Source organism: Colius striatus, chromosome 1 (assembly GCF_028858725.1).
Source record: "Colius striatus isolate bColStr4 chromosome 1, bColStr4.1.hap1, whole genome shotgun sequence".
Lineage (NCBI taxonomy): Eukaryota > Metazoa > Chordata > Aves > Coliiformes > Coliidae > Colius > Colius striatus.
The window spans coordinates 154,059,817-154,082,703 of NC_084759.1; the positions used below are offsets into that span (position 1 = coordinate 154,059,817).

Consider the following 22,887-nt stretch of genomic DNA (forward strand, 5'->3'; position numbering starts at 1 on the left):
CAGAAGTGCCACCTGTAATACAAACATTTCCCTGCTGACTGAACAATTCCTTAACCATCTCTAGTTTGGCTCATTCACATGAGGTTACATGGTCTTACAGTTAATTCAGTCTAACATCTAAATCAATAGTGCAGAATGCAGGAGCAAAAAGTCTGAAATGTCATAGGTCTGTCACTAAAAGGAGACTGAAGATGCTCCAGGCTTCAAAGGCTTTTTTGTTTTCATCCCTTTATGAAACTGTTTTGTTACAAAAACTACTCAGCAGAGACTTTAGTTTAAAATCTCTGTTCCAGGTTTGACGTTAACACAGACACAGCCAAGGCCAGCTCTCTTCTCTACACTGCTGTTCTGTATTTAGCTTTTGTGCAAAAAGTAGATGTTTCTTCACCCCTTTGAAACCATGCTGGCTGGTAGGGTAAGGATTTTTTGTCATGATAACAAGCAAGCATTTACTTCCTTCTAAGAGGTATAGCGACCAGAAAAATCTTTCTGCATTTGCAGGAATTGCTCCTTCATGCCACAGACCAGAAAAATCTGAGATGCTGAACTAATACTTCTAGCAACCACACATATTTCTGCCCAAGTGGCATGAGAACCACTCTGCATTTGCATGAAACCAACAGCCTCCCAGCTTCCCCGCAATGATTCCGACAGCAGGAGTTTCAAAGTGCAGCAGCTTATCATGAGCAGTATCACCAATTCCAGATTCCTTATTACAAACATCAAAAAGACCACAGACACGGGATAACTCATTCTGGTCAGAAGAATATTTTCACTGAAATTCTCAGAACTGTGATTGTTTCTTTTCCAGCACTGAGGTTTCCAGTCCTTCATTAAACTTCACGTCAAAGTATAATTACAGCTCATTATGCTTTTTCATTCTTGCTCATCATATACAAATCCCATTTGGACAGAAAGGCATCCAGCATTGAATTAAGTGCATTTTTCTTGTACACAGATACCCCCAAATACTCTTAAAAGGAGCAGCCAGTGTAAAGATCTTTATTCTTGTTTGAAAGACAGCATTATTTGTAGAACTGCGTTCCAATTTCATACTGATAATTGCATCAACTGAGATCCAAAAACAGGTGCCATTTAGCAATTCAGTAGCCTGTTTCCTGCAGCACTTAATTATCCCAGACATTCTTGGTGTTAAAGTACCATGGAATTCCTTAATACTCCAAATATAGATCTGTTCTTCATAACAATCCTCCTGCAACCTTAAGTGATGGACACAGTAAGATGTATTTGGATTCTGTGGCCTAGGACTACTGAATAAAAACTATGCAAAAGGAACATACACACTTAGATGAACTGGGACAACAATTAATGACCTTTATGGTCAGGAAAGCTTCTGGGAAGACCACTGGAAAAATAATGAAAGCACTTTTTTAAGAGGGCATATTACTTCTGAAGTGCTCCCTGTTTACCTGAGACCATGGCATAAATTCACATGTTCTCACAAGGAATGGGGTTACAGAACTTACTGTGTTTCTGTGTAGTAAGCCCATTTTCTTGAAGCAGCTTGAGGTACTCGGCTTGAAACAGCAAAAGGTCACGTTCCTCCTAGCTAGCCAGCATCTGCATTCAAAACGTTCAAGGTTTGTAACAGGTGGACTTCAGAAGGCAGCGTGCCTACTCACTGGTAAGACACATTCTAGCAGTTCAGGAATCTCACCACCAGATACTTGGGGCAATATTCTATCCTTCTGTGCCACAAACGTACTTAAGTTAGAAGAAAACTATATCAAAAATCTTGTTCTTTACGAGTTATTTTAATGAACCAAATATGACGTGACGTAACACAGATAAAAGAAAGTGACATGAAAGCAGCCCTGCCAGCTGCTGACAGAAGGTAAGGAGAGAAGGATAGCTGAGAGTGATCTGAAGGAAAACAAGAAAGCATAGTGAGAGATACTCACTCCTGGTAAAAACATCAGCCAAATCATACAATACTTAAAATTTCATGTCAAGTGATTAAATAAGGTCTCTGCTTTGTATCATAACACAGTGAGTCCACAGAAGAGCAGGGAATGGGCTACACCTGAATTCATGGAAACAGGTCCTATGAAGTGTATTCCAGTTTCTCCAAACAATGGAGATGGAGGTGGCTACAAAGAAATAGGAAGTGAGGACCCTTTGTTACCCAGCCCAGTCTCAGAAATGGAACGTGTTTTCTAGACCCCACAACCTTTGGTTCGTCTTTCAATGTCTGCGTGAATGCTTTAATCCCATGACTGTGAAGGTTGCAGCAGTCAATTTCTCATATACTAGAAACATAAGAGCAGCAGTAAGGACTGTCTGCAGGAGCTTTGCTTCAAGGCCTTTGTAGAGTCCCATTAATCCAAAACGCCTAAGAAGAAAAACAAACAAAAAGCTAAGTGTAAACAGCCTTCTCTAAGTAAATCAGCACACTACAAAGAAGAATGAGTATAACAAGTAAATAATAACCATACAAATCTTAAGTTTATTTCTTGATCTCTTGAATGCCAGCTCTTTTTACACTATTTTGAAGTGAAAATTCTGCAGAAAGTTAAGTCTTTTGTGCAAGCAGTTTGCTCCTCTTCAAGACAAGAGGTTAATGAATATTAACATACCACTTACTGTGCAGGTAGCTAGGAGAATTTGGTTTTGTGTGCTTATTCTGCAATATATATTAGAAAACACAAGTTGACTCAAATGGCAAGTTTAAGGGAGGCAAAAAGAAACAGACAGATCCGTCAACATTGTCAACATATCAGGAATACTCAGGTCTTTGCCACCCTGTTAGGAATAATAAAAACCAAAACAAACAAAAGCTCCCAAAACCCCACCAACCCACAAAAAGCCAAACAAAAACCCGGAAAGCTCACCTCACTCTCTGCTGAAGAAGGTAAAGAACATTTCTAAGGCTGCCTAGTGTTCGGTTCTCTGGGTTCAACCTGTGGCGTCCGAACTTAAAAAAAAAGGAAGAGCACTTTGTCATACTATTTCCCCACAGCTCTAAGCAGAGAAGCCAAGGCATGCATAAAAGCTAGACAGCATCTCTTAAACCTCTTTTAATGTTTTCCAGGCTCTACTAGTCATCAGTGAAGAACTGAGGCCAAAGCTCACGCCATCAAACTTCACACGCATTCACAAGCATTAAAGCTGTATGTGCTACAATATTTTGGTTTGGTTTGAAGATGGATTCTAAGGAAGGGTCACATATGGCCATACTTGCTCTCTTTCAGTTGCTCTGGAGGAAACCATTTTCAACATCTCAAAAGTGTGACTTGCAGAGTCTCGGTAGGGGTACAACTTTCAAAGCAAGATATTTCTGGCTTGCTCAGCTTTCATTTAACAAAGATTCAAAGCTTCATACATCTACAGACAACTATTGCATTGAGATTGCACAGTTGGACCCGAAATTTGTTTGCCCAGCAAGAGTCTTGGTGCAAAACATTTACATATTTTGCTTCCACATGCTGTGGAAGAAACCAAAATTGTTTGATCTTCCTATCTGGCTTAAATAATATTTCTCTCCCTGTGTTTTCTTATCCACAAACTGTTTCTGCTGTAGTTTTATCTCTCAGAGTCAAAGCAGCAATTTCAGCAACTCCTTTTCTAGCATTCATTGATAGTCTCATCTGATACAGGTCAACAAAACTGTCAGCAAGCTGTAACTATGAATTATTAACATACAAGGGTTGACACACTTGTATTTATAACAACATTGCCAAACAGCTTTTGAAACCTATATTATGCTTCTGTGCTAAGAAAGGTGAACTTGAGCAACTGCCTGTGGATGAGTTTCTCCCAGAATTTACTCAGACAACTGCTTCTTCTTGGGCATTAGAAATTACCATTGACAGTAGGTAGAGCACGCAAGCAGATCTAGGCAGTTCAGAAAAGAAAATGCCAGGATGACACAGGTCCCTTTGCTATACATTTTAGGAACTCAGATGGAAAAAAACAGCAAGAGAACAGTATTGGAAATCTCCCTTTATTAGGTATGTGTTCACAAGTTGGTCTTTTCATGAGCAACTAACTGACTTGATACTGATAAATCAATGTTAGGGATTACTGGCAAAGACTCAGATACACCCCAACAAAATTGCCAACTAGGTTCTCCAAGTTACAGTGCCAGCTGCTGCCCAGATTACTCATGGGCTTCCAAACTACACCAGGATTAGATGCTTCTCTCTCCTATTTTCTCCAACATCAGCCTGCTTTTGTACTGCAAACAAAGTTTCATTGAGGGAGTGGGTTGGGGAAACTCTTAACTTCTCCCTAGGATACCAGTACTTCACTGATTACTGCAGAAGATTTCCCAACAAGACTTGTATTCTCTATATTAGATAAGAGAGGCTTACGTTTTAAGGATAACTTTTTCACCCAGGATCACTAAGAACGGTAACAGTATTGATCTGTTTCCACAGGCACATTTAATTTATCCATTGTTTACTGACAAACAGGCTAAAGAACAGTTTCACTGCATAATGACTAACATTAGTGCCATGTATTTTTAAAGACTGAAAAGGAGACAGACATACCAAATGGCAAGGCTGGAAGCTGCTTACCGCTATCAATTATACAGGATAACTGGAAGCAAGAAGAGTACTATGCCAAAAAGTTGAAAGCAAAGCTGCAGAGACTTTATCACCAGGAACCCTAATAACTTTTAAACAACAGCAAGTTTCTAAAGGTTTAAAGTTGAAAAGAGTCCTGTACTTCTACTTTGATGACAGAATTAACTTATGTGTGAGCTTTTATGAATTATATCAAGCTTGTGTTAGCTTGTAAGTCTGCTAAAGTTATCTACAAAAACCCCACAACTACACAAAGCCTATTTCATGCAGAATGTTATTTCTGAAAATACTAAACCTTTAATCACAACTCTTTTTTTTCCTCTCACCATCATTTAGCAGGAGTGAACACAGCCTCATCAAATATAACAAGGGCAGCTTTAGACTAGAAACATTACAAAGTAGTGTAAGTTTGAACTGGACAGCACAGGTATCAGATGCCTGTTTCTGCTGTTCTCACCAGAAGCATTCAGGGTTTCTAGCTGTTACTTCTTTCATAGACCACAGGGAAAAAAACTCACCCCTACTGCCTGCAGAACTAAAGATAGGGTCCTTGTACTCCGCACTGTCACAGGGAGAGGATGAACTGGCATGGAGCATACAGGTCATTTTAAAATAAAGCGGCCCACTGTGAGAAAAATCACCCCATCAGGTCACTGATGGTTACCTGTGCTCTAGCAGAAAGGCAACTAACTCATGGCTGCTCAGGCAAGCCAGCAGTGACCTGGCTGACTTCAGCTGGAGTGAGCAATAAGCAGCGGCTGGTTAGCACATCGAGCTGGCAGCACAACTTGCCAGAGCCACCCTTTTCTTCAAGAACATTGTCACCAAGAGACAGAAGAATTTTGTTCAAAAAGCCAAAAGGAGACAAACAAAAATATGAAGTAATAGTCACCATTTCTATAGCAACCATGGAAAGGAAAGAGGAGTGAAGATGTTATATTGATGTAGCCCCAGGAAAATTGCACTGCTATGCCATGCTACGAGTGAAACAAAGCATTCCAACTTGCCTTCCAGTTCTCCTTCACACCAGCAGAAAACAACATCACAAGTTAAAACCAGATTGATGTTGCAACTCGACCAAGGCTATATTTGCTTAAATGTTTTTCTCTATGTGTCATTTCAGTAACACAAGTCCAAGTTGCTAGCCTAACTCCCAAGAACAGGGTAAGACATCAAATGAAGGCACCAGCTGAGATGATCATCAGAAGCTACAACGTGGCTGATGCACCTACAATGCAATGCCATTTTGTGCACTATTAGGGTGGTGAGGTAGAAAGCTGTGAGGACACAAAAGTTTTATCTTGTGTCTTTGCAGGGCAGCAGCAACCACACGGGAAATATATTCAAGTCCTGTTGGTTTAAAATACAGCATCCAAACTGTATTTTTCAGGCTAACAAAAATCTGAACACATTTAGTCCAGCCATAAAGAGAGAAGAAAATCTGAAATAATTACAGAAATTGCACGAAAATCGCTTTTTCTAGATGACTAACAAAAAGAATCCCCTATCAGACAAGCCTGGAAAGTGATATCCTTAGCATGAAGGGCTCATCTTTAGTAATTCAACTAATTCTCTGCGTTTATACAAGTTTTAGAATATAGATAATGGCCTTCAGCATACACGCAAGTCATGGCTTCCCCTTACTCAGGAAAACAGCATTATATTTCATGTGGAAACATTCATTAATATTTAATTGTTACAAAAATCATTAAGCAACAATTTACAGGAACAGATTAAAAAGCACAGAAATCAAAGTACAATATGCTTGCTTATGTATGGCCAGGTCTCTTTTCCCCTCCATCCTCAAGCTCCGTTCTGTTTCAATATTACAACAACACTGGTACATATTGAAGGTAGCAGCATTATTGGCCAGCATAAGCACAAGTAAGGAGACAAAGCTAGGAGAGTGGTTAAAGATATGATTTATAAGGGAAGCTCAGCTTCCACTGATGAATCACATTCTGGCTACTGACAAGGTCAGGCCATCATCTGAATAAAACAAAACCTACAAATAGAACTTTTTTTTTGTGGATTGCCCTAGGTCATCTGGAAACAAACTGAGTTTAGGGGATTTAATTTTAGCTTCCCACTTGACACATTTTCTATTTACATTCGAATAAGTAAATCTACTTTTTTTGTAGTGCCTAAAAGCAGTATGGTGCATCAGCTTCTCAGAGGCTGTACATATGTACTATGGTGTCAATCCTACCAGCTACTCAATACAAATGTGCACCAGTGATACCAAGGTTCTATCAGAATCTGTCAGTAATGGATTAAAGGAAAGAGGTATCCTTATCAGTGACCTGCACAGTGCAAAAGGAGCTCCCACAATGATGGGTTCATTAACACAAAGAGAAACAAGCCATATGGACAAGGCTTGTGTTAATCAGAGTAACTCAGAGGCAGTTAGCACAAAATGAAATTACTACTCACCCGCAGAATTGACTGTACTGTTTGCAGAGGATAAGTGAGGGTGGTGGCAACTGCTTTGGCTATTGCACCAATGACAAAAGCATCCAAAGATGTGAGCTGTTTAATAAATAAACAACACATTATTTCTACACAGTACCAAATCAGGCACTTACCCATATGTGTCTGGGCATTCTGTACTGGTACCTGTTACCGGGTTACCTGGGTATCTTTGGCATAAAGATTTCTGGGTTTTCTCCTTTTTAAAAGTCATGGTTCAACCAACTTACTTTCTCATAACTAAAGTTTATTTGTAACTTCATCCTGCTCACAAGCTTTTGCTTTTCTCACCGTAACTAGGTTCCCAAAGCATCGTGAAGATAAAACCATACAACAATATCAGTTTAAACATGGAGATTAAGACAAAAAGAGGGCAGTGGCATTTAAATATACCATCAATCAATAAGCATTTCAGCTTTTGCATTTAACCTAACAAGTCACATGACATGAAAAGGTGACAGTGAAAGACTTCTTGAACATCACTCTATAGCTTTAGGGAAAAAAGGAGTATTAAAATGATAGGGCCCAGAATAAATCTGTGATACTTCAAAGGCTCAATAGACTTGATTTACTGGAGAAAGAGTTAAGACGTGACTTTAAATGTCTGTGAATACATACTTATAAAGCAGATACATTAAAATCTCTACTTTAAATCAAGACCTGTGCATCAACCTAAACAAATGTGGACAAGAGGTGCAGTTTTATTTTTGCAGGAAAAGGAATTTATCGGAATAACATCGTCCTTAGGGATGTGAAAGACTCGTGTCTCACTTCACAACAATGGATCTTTTTTAGAAGTCATATCAACTCAAAAAAATCCTCAAAAATACAAGACCCAAATCCAGAGCTACATTTCTGAATTCGCTCAAGTAACACTTGTCAAAGAACCTGTCTTACAACAGAGCATGCTCACTCCCAACTTCAAAACATACTCACTTGCAGCTGCTTTTTCAAAAGTTTCCGCTTAAAGCCTTCATAAAACATGAACTGTATGGCAGGATTGAAGACCAGTAGCAAGGAGGGGAAAGTACCATTCCACAAAGCTAAGACTCCTTCATCTCGTATTATCTGATGAAAAGCATCTGAGAAGGAAGGGGGGGGGGGGGGGGGGGGGGCAAAAAAAAGGAGTCATTGAAATTGAGTACAACATTCTGACTGCAGAAGAAAAAAAATCACACTTAGAGCCTAATACTCCAAGTGTATAAAAATCCACTGCAATGACTTTTTAAATTTTCCATTCTGATCTGGAAGTTAACAGAAAAATAGTGACAAAGGACGTTCTTGCTCTCATTACCATTAAAGTAAACAAAGCCTATCATCAGCACAGATACCATGATGCTCTTGGCACAAGCTCAGCATCCCCATTAAGGTCTTCTTAACCTTCCTCAAAACTGCAACTGTATTTATTTAGCTTTTTTTCTTAAAAGGAAGACAATCTGAACACGTGGGTGATTAAGAGAACACAGTGACTTAAGTTTAATTTGCAGATTGCCTGTCCAAACCCAGAGTCCCAGCTACCACCTCACTGGGCACACTACTACTCCAGTCTCTGTATATCCTTGCCTTGGTAAAAGATATTTCATTTGTAAGTGTCCATACTGCAAAATTTAATTACCAGTAGAAATGGCCAAGTCCAGCTTCCTCTAAAACTCAGTGGCTGCAAAGTGATAGGGAAGCATAGAGATTCTATGGTCAAATAAGTTACACAAATAAAGGGCTTCAAATTTCAGAGTCCTTGACCAATTCCATTTAATGAATTTCTCTTTGGTTGAAGACAACAGCAGGTGCTTACCTATTATGCCTTTATAATTGGTTGGTACAATGTCTTCATTTCTAAATTTTGCTCCCTGCAGCTTCAGACGGGTGTTCACTACCCAAAGAGGAGTGGTCAAGAGTACATTGACTACACCTAACGCAAAACACAGCACAAAGAAAATCAGTAAGAACCAGAAGATTTCGAGTGTCTGACTGTCCCCTTTTAACTCCAATTTACATGCTACTGAAATTACTGGTAGGATGAAGGGGGAAAAAGATTAACACAGCATATTGCAAAAGTAAACTGGTCATTTGTAATGAGCTACTTCACAGATCCCTGCACAGCTCCACCATGAGTTAGTTGTCAGGAGACTGCATAAAGTAGGAAGACATTTCTGCTATTCCTCCCCAAAACTTAAAAGAACAAAGGAAAAAAAAAACAAAACCCAAAATCCCACAAAAGTGAAAACCCCACAAAAAACTCCACAAACAAATCCACAAAGAAAAAACTCCATGCCAAATAACAAAACGCACCAAATATGAACATGTTGGAGGAATCTTAAGTGAACTTGTTACTTTGCTGCATCCTACACCACACTGGAGCACGTGATACACTACTTTTTCATGCTCTACTTTACTCCATGATAACTTACTTCCTGTCAACTTTCAGAAAGAAACATTGACTGATATGATTAGAAGATTATTTCATAAGGAGAAATGAAAACAGATCAGTGCGTACAGTTTGATTACCAGAACAGAGCTCCTACGTTGACAAAGGAATAAGACTATCTAGCTTCTAAATTCATACTTAGAAGTGGAAACCACAGGACTCTGCAAACATTTTCGTTAAGGCTTAGAAGTAGCAAGAGATTACATGCAATAACAAACTCCAATAGTAAAGCTTGAAAGCCGAGGATCATAAATTAGGATGGGGGAAGAGAAATAGACAAGCATACATAAGGCTCCAACAAAGAGGTATTGTGAAACACAGTTCTAAACTAAGAGGGAGAAGGATTAAGTGACCTCCCCTCTTCAATCACCTGGTAGGAGTCTCTCCTGTTCAGTAGTAACTGAGGCAGTTACATAGAAGTAATTATGTTAAAACAAGCTGTTGGTCTAGGTGACCCTGCCTCTGCAGAGGGGTTGGACTAGATGATCTCTAAAGGTCCCTTCCAACCCCTACCATTCTGTGATTCTATGATTAATATTTCTGCACCATTGAAAGTAGCAATTGCTGCTACATTGGTTGCTTTGGTACCAGTCTAAGTGACAGACTGAATTATTATATTACATGGAGATGGACACACTACATCACTATCAAGAAGAGTAGGTCTGAAAAAGGTGAGAGATTACTACCTACGCTGTGCCTGTTCTTTTCCTTTAAGAGGATTCAGAGAAGCAGAATATAAACGTAACTAAATTTCAGTATCCTTCATCAGGTCTACAGTCAGCTCTCCAAAGAAGTTGGGAGCAAAATCAAGCACTAGAAAAAGCAAGCCACGTTAATCTCTCTTAACCAAAGTCAACGTGACTACATGAAGGAGCAACAGGTCAGAGGACTGTCTAATTGTAATTTTTCGCCCAGCTCAGTTAAAGAAAAACTCATAAAACTTTGCTTTCCAGACTGGAAAAGGCTTTTTTTTTTTCAAATGCATTTTTCCAATCTGCATTTGTGACCAAGAGTAGGAATGAGAGATGGGTATGGAGAATCACTAAATGCCTTCAGTGGAATTTTTCATTTACACCAGATATTATTCCATTATAAGGACATAAACTAGTGGCACTGAAGAAGAGAGAGTCGTTTAACTGACAAGATATTATCCTAATTCCTGTAGCCTTTGGGCTATAATCATGCAGAATTTTACCCATGTAACAAAGCCAACTTAAGAATTTCCTTCCTTACTTTCCTCCAACTATTCAGCCACTCATTGTGCCTACAATGAAAGTACAAGAAACTAGCAAAATAGTTTAAAAAAAGCTTTCCCCTACTCACTCAACTCCCTTTCAAAAAATAAAACCCCAAAAACAACAAAAAACAAATCACAGTCCTTTTTTGTTTCCAGATTTTTTAATAGCAGCTTGTTTCAGTGTGGTTGCATGAGCAATTGCTCCTGCAGAACATTACTGGCAAGCACAGGCACATAGTGCTAATTTTTAACACTGGATTTGCTAGAAAAGCCATAATGTTGTCATCTCTTCAAAGAAGCCACTGTAGCATCCACATGAGAGGAAGGGATAGAAAAGAACATACAGTCCCACTGGACCTGCATACATCCAGGGACTTACTGTCACTTTCAGGTAATGACCCAAAACCAAGTCCGAAAACTGAAATCCAAATGTTTACATTAAAAACTTACTTATCATGACTGAAAACATTTCAGAATGGGCACATATCTTTTCTTCTGCCAAAAAAACCTATCACCTCTCCCTGCCACTTGCCTTCAATATCTAAACGATGCTGCTTAGGTACCATGGTAAACAATTCACCAGACACAAACAGAATATTAAACCACAACAGCACTGTGCTTTGTGCCAGAACTCACAACAGGAACAGTTTATCCACCTACTGACAAGATGGGGGGCACACACAGAAGGGCAGAGCTGCACGGTGAAGCAGGTCTGCATACAGTGGGAGGAATAAGCACTCTGTGTGAACTCCACTGGACTTCAATGAAAAGCATTACATAGAATATACCAAAAATACTTTTTTTGGTGAAATTGAGATGGTTTTTAAAAGCATTACCTGCAACAACCCCAAGAACCAAGTCTTTTCCCGTGGTTGAATGCTGACCTTTGACCCAAAGAGCTTTGAGACTATTAAATGTATAAAAATAAACAAAATTGGAGCAACAAAGGCTGGAGATAACAGGGAACCATCCTCGATATGGTGCCAACCTAATGGAGAGGAGAAAGTCACAGTAAGGTCACAGTAAGGATCAGCAAAGTATTTATGTCATCTGATTGCTTTTAGATGTTGGTGGAGGTTCACAGAGGTACAATGTGGTATGTATAATATGTACAATATTAACTAGATCTGTCTCTATCATTACTGCTTACAAACCACACTAAACTTCTGTATTATCACTGTACTATTAAGAAATAAAAATAAGCATTTATATTAATAAATTATAGCAATTAGGAATAATTCAACTGAAAAGGAGCTGCAGAGGTACAATGTATTTACAGTGAGAAGCTTGGAGCTCACTTCAGAAGTATTACTACCTTATTGGCTCTCTACCAACAGCCATCAGTGAACTAAATATTCATCCCTTGTATGCTGCCATTCAGCAGGATCTCAATCGGCTTGAGAGTTGGGCAGAGAGGAACCTCATGAGGTTCAACAAGGACAAGTGCAGAGTCCTGCATCTGGGAAGGAACAACCCCATGCACCAGTACAGGCTGGGGGTTGAACTGCTGGAGAGCAGCTCTGCAGAGAGAGACCTGGGAGTCCTGGTTGATAATAAACTAAATATGAGCCAGCAATGTGCCCTCGTGGCCAAGAAGGCCAATGGCATCCTGGGATGCATCAAGAAGAGTGTGGCCAGCAGGTCAAGGGAGGTTCTGCTCCCCCTCTGCTCTGCCCTGGTAAGGCCTCATCTGGAGTCCTGTGTCCAGGTCTGGGCTCCCCAGCTCAAGAGGGACAGGGAACTGCTGGAGAGAGTCCAGTGCAGGTCTACCAAGATGATCAGGGGAATGGAACATCTTTCATATGAGGAAAGGCTGCGCGAACTGGGGCTGTTTAGTCTGGAGAAGAGGAGATTGAGGGGAGATCTTATTAACATTTATAAAGGGTGGGTGTCAGGAGGTTGGGGCATCCCTTTTTTCTATAGTAGCTAGCACCAGGACAAGGGGTAATGGGATGAAGCTGGAACATAAAGAGTTCCACTTGAACATAAGAAAAAACTCTTTCACTGTTGAGGTGAGGGAGCCCTGGCACAGGCTGCCCAGGGGGAGTGTGGAGTCTCCTTCCTTGGAGGTTTTCAAGACCCACCTGGACATGTTCCTATGCAACCTGATCTAGGTGACCCTGCTTCTGCAGGGGGGTTGGACTAGATGATCTCTAAAGGTCCCTTCCAACCCCTACCATTCTACAATTCTATGTTTATGTTTGAAGTGTATAGGATAGAGTCAGTTCAAATAATGCATTAAAACATACCAAGTCACAAAGAGAATTCTCACCTTTCTTGAGAAACACAGTTGTCAGTCCAATACAAATTAAAAAAACAGAGTAAGCAATAAAAAAAAAAATTATGTCTGGATCCTCACATAAAATTTAAAACAGGAAGACTAGACATTTAAATGAATATGCTCCACCAAGGAGAGTTTTCCAAAGGAAAAGCTCCCTTCGCTGACAGGCCTGCTGTAAAAGAGGAACATTTCAATTGCTGCCCTACATCCTCAGCACCTGCTACAATATATCCAAAAAAGATAAAAACACTAAGTCTTCACTAAAGCTCCAGTGGTATCATGCTAAAAGCATAAGAAATCTCCTCAAGGACCAGCAGTAACCATGGAAGCTCTTTAGTATTCATTAAAACATTGGAAATACACAGAATATAAGGATCCCCAAGAAGGTGTCCATAAAAGATTTGAGGCTGGTAAATGCAGAGTCTGACTGTTCTTACAATGTAAATGCTAGTTTATCATCTCAGATGCATCAAGCACTTCTCCCTCCCATGTAGCTGGGAATACACCCCATTATTAAAACTGTTTCTGAAGTTACAGGATTAGCTAACCATATGGTTACAATTACAGATTATCTGATTGTACAGTTAGCCATGAGTAGAATTAAAACATATTTTGCATTCTGTGCTGGAAAAGCAAGGGAGAAATACTCTCTAGGGACCATGAGCTCTAACTGAGAGTGTTAGTTTGGTTTTGCTTTGTTAATAAAGAACAATTTTGGATGATTTTCAAATGAAACATCTTGCAGCACAAAACATGAAGCCCGCGACAAAGCTCATGACTTCATTTTAATGGCTTAAGTTGCCAGTGCTAGCCTAGTATCTGCAACTCACAACACATGCTTGTGTGCACAAGCAAAACCTGACTTTGTGTTCCAAACTGCAACCTTGAAAAGAACTGTGTACACCAGTGAACACCTAAGCTGTATGACAAAACTTCTACAGAAAGTCCATTAGCTAAACCTGTTTGCTTTATCCAGATGAGAAAAACAGTCCCACAAAAGTGCAGTATGAGACAAGACTACACAAACTAATACAAACATGATGTTTATGATCTTACATCACATCTCAGATTTGTCGTTGTTTGGGATTTTTTTGGTTATTCCAGGTTAGTACCACTGCTTGGACAGGTTTCCCCAGTTTATTCCTTTGGAAGAAATGCAGTTCCCCTCGACAGAATTACTGCTTTTTTTGTTTCACAGGAAAATAGGATTGACCAATTTTGCAGTCTCTCCACTTCAGTTTTAGTTGTTTGTCTGTTTTCTGTTGTGTTTTTTTAACAGAAGTTAACTTGCCACCAAAAGTAATGTGGGAAGATGAACAAGAGATCACTACCTGACTGAGAAGTGCTCCTGCACGTAACTGTCAACCGCTTAAGTTCAAAGGTGGTACAACATTACTGGCCAAACTAAACTTTTGTCAACTTCTATATTCTGGAAGCTCTGGTCTACCTAAGAGTTCCGGGGATTCACTTAGGAAAACAGTCGTTAACAAGGACAGGCATGCTTTATCCCACACAGCTCAGCTCAGACTATGTGGCAACTACTAAAGCACAGCATTACAAAATCACAGAATCTCAAGGGCTGGAAGGGACCTCAAAAGATCATCTAGTCCAAATTCCCCTGCCAGAGCAGGAGCTGCTAGAGTAGGTCACACAGGAACTTGTCCAGGTGGGTTTTGAATGTTCCCAGAGAAGGAGACTCCACAGCCCATCTGGGCAGCTTGTTCCAGTGCTCTTGCACCCTCACAGTGATTAAGTTCTTCTTTGTATTTCTTTGGAACCTCTTATGCTCCAGCTTGTACCCCTTTCCCCTTGTCCTATCATTGGGCATCAGTGAGAAGAGTCTGGCTCCATCCTCCTGATACTCAGCCTTTACATATTTGTAAATGTTAATGAGGTCACCCCTCAGTCTCCTCTTCTCCAAGCTAAAGAGCCCCAGCTCCCTCAGTCTTTCATAAGAGAGATGCTCCACTCCCTTAATCATCTTTGTTGCCATGCACAGAGTCACTTGTTATTTACTTCCACATGCTTAGGAGGAGAAAAAAGAAACCTTCCAGCTGGGAACCATGTCTCAATTCTCCTGTTGAAAGTGGCTTGGCTGCCCAAGAGTTTCATCTTGGTTATGAGAAATGGACACACCCAAGCACCCCGGCACACAAAGCTGGTTTATCAAGTACACAAAGGTATATTTGGATACAAAGCTGCATTCCCGAGGAGGCACAGCTACCTTACTAAAGCAGCCACACTTACATCACTGAACAGATCGATTGCATGAGAAAGCTATTCCAAATTAGCTAAAGATGAACACATACGATTATGCAAGTCATAGCACATTCCTATGGAGACATTCTAGATCAGAATGAAAAGCAAATCTGTGCACACAGCTATGGGCTATTTCATTTAAAAGTAAATTCAAATTAAGCTTTAGATCTTGTGTACACGAAGACAAGCAGAAAATTAGCATCTACTCACAGGCCTTCTTCTTTGATTATTTCCAAGAGGACTGCCGGTGTTGTCTTAGACTTCCGCTTCTCATCGACTGGAAAACAGAAGAACCAAACTTTTAGATTACTCCAATTTTCAGCTTTCAAGTGCTTATCCTCTCTACTTTGAACACACCCCAGAAAAGCATGTTTCTTCTTCCTCATAAAGTATAGGCACTACCTATTTCTGCAGCAAATCCACAAAGCATCTCTTATTTTAATTTGGTAGGTAAGGTTACTTCCTTTTTTCTTCTTCCTTCCCCACACCAGCAGGTTCTGCATGCACCAGAGTTATCTGTAGTTACCAGTCCCTAACCTGATCGTTGTAACATGAACTGAAAGTAGGTTTCTCTTAGGTAAAACTAGAATTAGGCCTGCTTAACTGCTCTCTAAATCATTCCTTGGACTCCAGGCTAGAACCACTAGCAGAGCAACCTCTTACAGTTAATCTGCAAGCAGCTAAGCCTTGGGAAAACACTTGTCTCTTCCTGCAATCAGACCTGCAACAGCAATATACTGCTCATTTCTCAACCGTGTATTTTTCACTACCTGTCTGGTGATCTCCTTCCAACTCTTAATAGCACTTTAGTCACACTTCTGTGACTTTTGTTTAGAAGATAGGGTGTTAGGACAAAGTTTAAACCTAGATGCATTTTTCTAAGTATTGGATGTTCTTACTCCGAGTTCTAATCCTGACTTTTCCCTTTAAATCATTCTCAGGAATAATTCCACATTTTTCGTGATACCAGTCCTTCATATTGAAAGGTTCTCAGCAGGCAAAGGCAACAGCACACAAATGTAACCCTGTGTAATTTATGAAAGATGTGATCTCACATCTTTCTTTTTCTTTTTGGTCTTAGATCTATCTATTTAAAACCTATGCCTACCCACAAATCACACAGGCTTTTCAGCTAATTAAAAGGCTGCCCCATACCTTCAAAAGGGAGAATTGCCTTCAGCTGGAAAACTGGTGTTAGTGATTAAATAGTGTCAGTGTTACATAGGTAAGATTCCTGTTCATGCAAGATAGGTCCCCCTACAACCACCCTTAGAAGTGCCCAAGCCAAGATGAATAGAAACACCGTCATACAAAGATACTATAGAGTTTGGCACTTACCTTGAAGCCTAAGCCTAGCTGTATCCAAAGGAAAAAATACAGTCATTGCAGTCACACTGCCCTGAAAAACAAAATAAACTGGGCTATATAGTGTGTCAGTTGCTTGTACAGGTGCCTGACCATCACTTCTCACCCAGAAGCTGGTCTACTGAGTAAGTTGAAAAAGGGGATAAACTCCATACCCAAGTGGTTTTTGGTCCCATGCTTACAAACAAGGGTTTGTGGTTTTTTTCTCTTGTGTTAGATCAGCTAATATTAAAACCATTAGAAGCTTTTTTGCTCAAAGAGAAAGGTTTTGAAGCCTGAGAGCTCACGAGTGCGATTCAGAAGACAAACATATTGCACCTTCTCTATCTCTCATTAGCCTCAGTAACAAATTTCTAGAGGTTTTTTATTTTAAAGAAAAAAAAGGAAATAAAAATATCATGACACAAATAATTATTGAGTTGCAATAGCCTTGTTTTGACTTTAAAAAAACACAACTTTTTGCTCATTAAATAACTAATAGTACATTATTTTCAGAACTCTATCTAGCGTTGTACTAAATCCCAATTTAGGCAACAAAGATACGCCTACCAAGACATCTCCTGCACATGAATTACACATGATGAACTACACCATGACCTAATGTCTCACCACGTTCATTTCTTGTGAATCCAACACCCTCTTCACTTCCTGCACAATCCAACCCTTAAAGCCTCTAAAGGGAAAAGCCAGCAGCCACTCTACAACAGGGTTAAATACTACTGACAAATGCCCTCATTTTCCATACAAGCAGCTGGTCCCTCTCTCTCCTACCAGCATTCAGCTTCTTCATTCTTTAGTACTCCAGCAATAACATCGCACAGCTTTTGTGAAAGATACCCAAGCCAAAAAAGACCCTGGCTTGGTGTAAACCTGTTAACACCCTACAGCAGTATTAAATGTATCAAGTGGTCACTAAAGCTGCAGCACTCTTTTGTTAGTAGCCATGCAGACTGGCGGGAAGTTCTGGGATACAGCCAGTTGCACAAGTGCTGTGTTTGAAACATACCACGTGGAGCGACTTGGGAGTTTCCTACAGCTATGTTATGCCATACATTTAAGTAAGCTCTGCCTCTGGAAACATTTCAGCTCCCGAGCAGGCTCCTTGGATCTATTTCTACAACCACAAAGAGAGGACTTCTCAGTTGGTGTTACCTCACAAAAATGACTCTTGGTTGATGCCTTAACAAGAATTAAGTGCCTCCAGTGTTCATAACGCCGGGTAGCAGATGAAAGGATAACACTTGGTCATAATTACACAATTATTTTAACCCATTTGGTTTGGGCTCTAACCAAAAGAGTTGTTTCTGCTCTCCCATGTCCTGTGTCTGCTCATTCTCAGTACCTACCGTATATGCAGCAGGACAGCAAGTAGGGTTTAATGAACCCATCTGACTAAAAATTTACAAAAAATACATTTCCATTACAAGGCTCCTGCCAGCACAGAAAAAGAAGTGCCAGAAAGAACCAAAATATACCTCCCAAAGGCAGCTGCATTACAGCATTTCTGAAGCCAACCTCAAAGCAGTTAAATACACCCACACACAAACCAGCCACAAGACTGCACCGTCACTACAAGTTGCAGCCTTCCCTTGCTCAATTTAACCTGCCTCCATCCTCCTGAAGCAAGATTTATCTTGAATCCTACTCTCAGTGCAATCCATCATACAGCAACAGGTACACCTGCACTCAAAAATCTGACAACTGAAATGAGGCAATAGCTGCACATGGGACAAATGGGTGAACACAAGGTACAGAATAGACTAGAATACCTAAGTTGCACCTACAACACTCATCTAGTCCAACTGCCTGATCACTTCAAGGCTGGCCAAAAGTCAAAGTATACTATTAAGAACATTGTCCAAATGGCTCTTAAACTACAACCACCTCTCTAGGAAGCCTCTTCCAGTGTTTGATCACCCTCTCAGTAAAGAAATGCTTTCTGATGGGAAGCCTGAACCTCCCAGACGCAGCCTTGAACCATTCCCACGTGACGTGCCTTTCAGGCTCAGCCTGGTTTAAAACATATCTGAGGCTGTAGCTCAGCAGAATGTCAAGAGCTAACTCAGCTGATGCCAGTCAAAGATAATGTGTACCCACTCCTCACCTTTGTCTAAACTGAGAGAAAGAAACTTTTAGTTTGCGTTTATGAATGGAACAATTCAGCTACATGTCAGGGAGATTGTCAGAAGCATTATATGGAGGAGACAGGAAAGGGGTGAGCAGGACCAACTCCTTCCCCTGCAACTAAACCCTCTGAGGTGGGGTCAGCTTCCTTACTGAATCACACTTGATGCCAGTAAGGAAAGTAACTCACATTATTGATTGTAGGAACATATGCTAAAATGTATGACTGTTGAGAGGGTGAGGCTTCCTTGTCTGCCCTCCCACCCCCTCCCTGTTGGTGCTGGGTCTCTCTAGTTTGCCAAGACAAGTCATTGTACTGCTGAATAATCACCAGGACAGGTACGAACTGGCTTAAGCAATCCCAGCTCTCGGTCAAGCTGTATTTACATCCCTGCCTCCTCTGTTCTGATGGCATAACTATTTGGGCACCTACACAACGATGGAGAGACAAGGAAACTAATCTGGCTAAAAAACAACTTTCTCTACTAGGCTACTTCTTCAGTCAGATCAGTTCGCTGATCTTCCACAGCACCACATAAACAACTGTTCAGTAACCAAGAGGGGGCAGTAAGTGGCCAAAATAAATGGCCTGAGGTGATTGCCGCATGAAGGACCACAGGCTAAAGTTTGGTCTTCTAAAAACCAATAAAATTAAAATATAAAACAATAAAAAACTATGCTCTCAGCCAACATTCAGAGTCAAACAAAGCAGCATAACTGCTGCCACAATGCTATAAACATTTTAATTCATACAGTTTTTGTAACAGGAGCATTACTTTATAGCTACATGCAGAGTAAAAGAATACTTGTGTAATTCAATTAAACTTCACTGGAAATCAAGCACTGGTTTTTTTTCTGCTCACAAAAGTATTCACTTGTCTCAGGTTTGACAAGGTAGAAGACTTGTGAACTTTCACCGTGTTAGAACAGAAACAAAAATTATCATGCTGTAATCTGAGACGTTCTTCTGACTCATCACCTCAGCACAGGCCTGTGGATTGCTTTTTCCTTCTTTTTCCAAAAATTCTTCCATCACATCTGAACATCAGCAGGTAATAATAATAAACAAACACTGAGATAATTCCAGAACAGTTAGTATCCACACCTAAGAGCTTGACAAAATTTGTACATAGTTTTTTACATCTGTATTATTATATTATATATAAGACATATTTTTGGAGCATCTTCCTTATGAGAACTGAGGCTTTTTAGTCTAGATGAGAGGAGACTGTGGGGGATCTCATTAATATTTACAAATACCTAAATGGTGGGTGTCAGGGGGTTGGGGCATCACTTTCTTCTATTGTATCTAGTGTCAGGACAAGGGGTGATGGAAAGAAGCTGGAACACAAAAAAGTTCCATTTAAACATAAGGAAAAACTATTTTACTATTCAGGTGAGAGAGCCCTGGCCCAGGCTGCCCAGGCCCAGGCTGCCCAGGGAGGGTGTGGAGTCTCCTGCTCTGGCAGTTTCCAAACCCATCTGGACACCTTCCTGTGTGACCTGATTGAGGTGAATCTGCTTTGGCAGGGGGTTGCATTAGATGATCTCTAGAGGTCCCTTCCATCCCCTACCATTCTATGACTCTGTGATTTTGTTATTACAGTAGCAAATAAATATCTAAATCAATAAGTACATCTTTCTGTAACAAAAATAAATAAATCAAGGTTTCCAGCACAAAGCATTAAAAAAAAATTAAAATCCTCACTTTAGGAGAAAAATTCTGCTCTAAAGCTTTAAATTGTATATAAACGTTAGTAACAGCAAGCAGAAGTCCCAAGAGTACAGAAGTCAAATAGCTCCAGAAAGTTTGGTCTGTATAGAACAGCAAAAGGAGAGAGAGCAGTATTTCAATGAGATAATTTGAGAGAGTTCCATTTCTTGAAAGTGGAAAAAAAAATTCCCCATGGTCTTCTGACACTTAAATAAGCAGACTTAAAACATTTTAAAGAGCAGACAATAGTCTCATATTTATTTGCAATACAGACAAAATACTCTTTAGAGTCTTTTTTTTTTTCCTTTAAAATCAGCCTTTATTGTTCAAGAACATTTTAGGGGCTTTCATCCCATGAAAGATAGAAACAGGAACTTTTGCCAGAACAGAAGATCAGCAATTGCTATAATACATATTTAGGTGTTGTAGGTAGTCTGGAATAAGCCAGAAGTATTGCTGCATCAACTTGCTCGAGAACAACATCAGTATGCCTAGTCTAATGTGCTGCATTGTCCTAAAATCCGTTGGAAGCACAAGGCTGATGTGCTGTTTGCAGAGCTAGTGCTCGCTCCTTCAGGGGTTGGGCATACTAGGAAACCTAAGGATGCTAAATGCTACTTTTTAATTTACAGCTGTCACTTGAAGAATGTAATTGAGTAACTTATGCAGACCTCCTCACTGCATTGTGCTGGCTTCGTGCTTCAATTAACACCTGTGCATCGCCTCACCCTTCAAAACTTCTGCACTTTAATGAGACGACTGCAGAATGCGGATGCATAGTGTAAGTCTCACAGCACACAGCCCAAGTGTTGCCCCTCTGTCTTAACTTCTAGGAGGCTTAGATATTTTCAGCTCATTTGACGCCCAGCTTCAGAAGGGTACACTCTCGCTTCCTAAGGGAGCGCAGCTACAGCTCCTCTTAGGCTCAGGGGATGCTCCAGCTGCTCAGGATGACAGTCAGCCTCGAGGTTTATCGAATCCCACACCCAAAACCAGCGGCTTTGCAAACGTGGCGGAACCGAGACTCTGTGTCAGGGAGCCCTCCCCTCTACTCCTCTTTTTGTGACCGTGATGAGCTTGGGCGCGACCACGCAGGTGGCACACCTCGGCACCACGGCCAGGTTCCCGCAGCCCCGCCGGGCCCTGCCCTGGGCTCCCCGCCTCCACACCGCCCCGAAGCCGCGGCCCGTCAGCTGAGACGGCCCGTGGCCTCCTCGGCGCCCCTCACGCGGCTGCCATGGCCGCTCCGCCCGAGCGGGCGCGCGCCACCCCACCGACCCCCCTCACGCGGCCCCGTCACCGCCCGCGGCCACGGGCGCCGCCGCCGAGACGTCCCCTGCACCCTCCTCCGGCGCCGCGGCACGGCCCCCGGCCCGCTCGCTCACCACAGCCCCGGACACGGCGTGCACCAGGCTCTCGTAGGAGGCGACGGCAGACATGGCCGCGGCTCCCGCAGGCTCCGTTCCCTCCGCGGCACTGCCGAGACCCAGGCGAGCGGCGGCCGTCCCCACTCGCGCCATGGCGCCCGCCTTCCCATCACGTGGCGCCTCGCCCCGCCCCGCCGCGCCGCCACAGGCCCCGCCGCGCCGCCACAGGCCCCGCCCCGCCGCCACAGGCCCCGCCCCGCCGCCACAGGCCCCGCTCCGCCGCCACAGGCCCCGCCCCGCCGTCACAGGCCCCGCTCCGCCGCCACAGGCCCCGCCGCGCCGCCACAGGCCCCGCTCCGCCGCCACAGGCCCCGCCGCGCCGTCACAGGCCCCGCGGCCCGAGCGGGAGCGGCGGTGGGGCCACGGCCGCGCGTGGCGGCGGCAGGCGGGCCGGCCCTCAGCACCCGCGGGAGCGAGGGTCAGCGCTGGAAAGAGTTAGGCGGGGAATGGTAGCAGTTAGCTGTGAGGGAGCAAGGCGAGGGGGAAACGCGTGGCTGGAAACCCTGTGCCGTAAAAAGGCAGGATGGAGTCATAGAACCACAGAATGGCAGGGCTTGGAAGGGACCTCTACAGATCATCCAGGCCAACCCCCCTGATAAAGCAGGTTCACATCGCTCAGATCACACAGAAACGTGTCCAGACCAGGAGACTCCACACCCTCCTTGGGCAGCCTGGGCCAGGGCTCCCTCACCTGAACACCAAAGAAGTGTTCCCTGAAGTAGGACTTTTTGTGTTCCAGCTGTTGTCCATTACCCCTAGTCCCATTGCTGGACACTACAGAAAAAAGTGTCACCCCATCCTCCTCACATCCACCCTTTATGTACTTTGAAGTATTAATGAGGTCCTACCTCAGTCTTCTCTTCTGCAGGCTAAGCAGACCCATATCTCACAGCCTTTCCTCACAAGTGTTGTTCATCTGTTTGGTTTTGTACAACTGTTTTTTTCTCTACACCTAGTAGACTTTACCTCATGAAAACTTAGAATAATTTCTGTGACTTGGGACAGATACTGGTGTTGTCCCCAAAGTGGGGTTCAT

General features: G+C 42.0%; 1 protein-coding gene across 2 annotated transcripts; it reads right to left on the minus strand.

Moving 5' to 3' along the window:
• Window positions 1-986: 986 nt before the first annotated feature.
• SLC25A17 (solute carrier family 25 member 17) lies at window positions 987-21,958 on the minus strand. Of its 2 annotated transcripts, XR_009819103.1 has the most exons (10): window positions 21,810-21,958; window positions 16,560-16,620; window positions 15,432-15,498; window positions 11,518-11,669; window positions 8,812-8,928; window positions 7,956-8,101; window positions 6,984-7,079; window positions 2,853-2,935; window positions 1,488-2,353; window positions 987-1,220 (listed from the first exon to the last, which is right to left on the minus strand). XR_009819103.1 is itself a non-coding variant. In XM_061992357.1 (9 exons), exons 1-9 carry the CDS (start codon window positions 21,942-21,944, stop codon window positions 2,206-2,208), a joined length of 1,005 nt encoding a protein of 334 aa, XP_061848341.1. In that variant the 5' UTR covers window positions 21,945-21,958; the 3' UTR covers window positions 987-2,205. The 2 variants fall into 2 exon arrangements, 1 of the variants encoding a protein (XP_061848341.1); XM_061992357.1 differs by having other exon boundaries at window positions 987-2,353.
• Window positions 21,959-22,887: the final 929 nt, after the last annotated feature.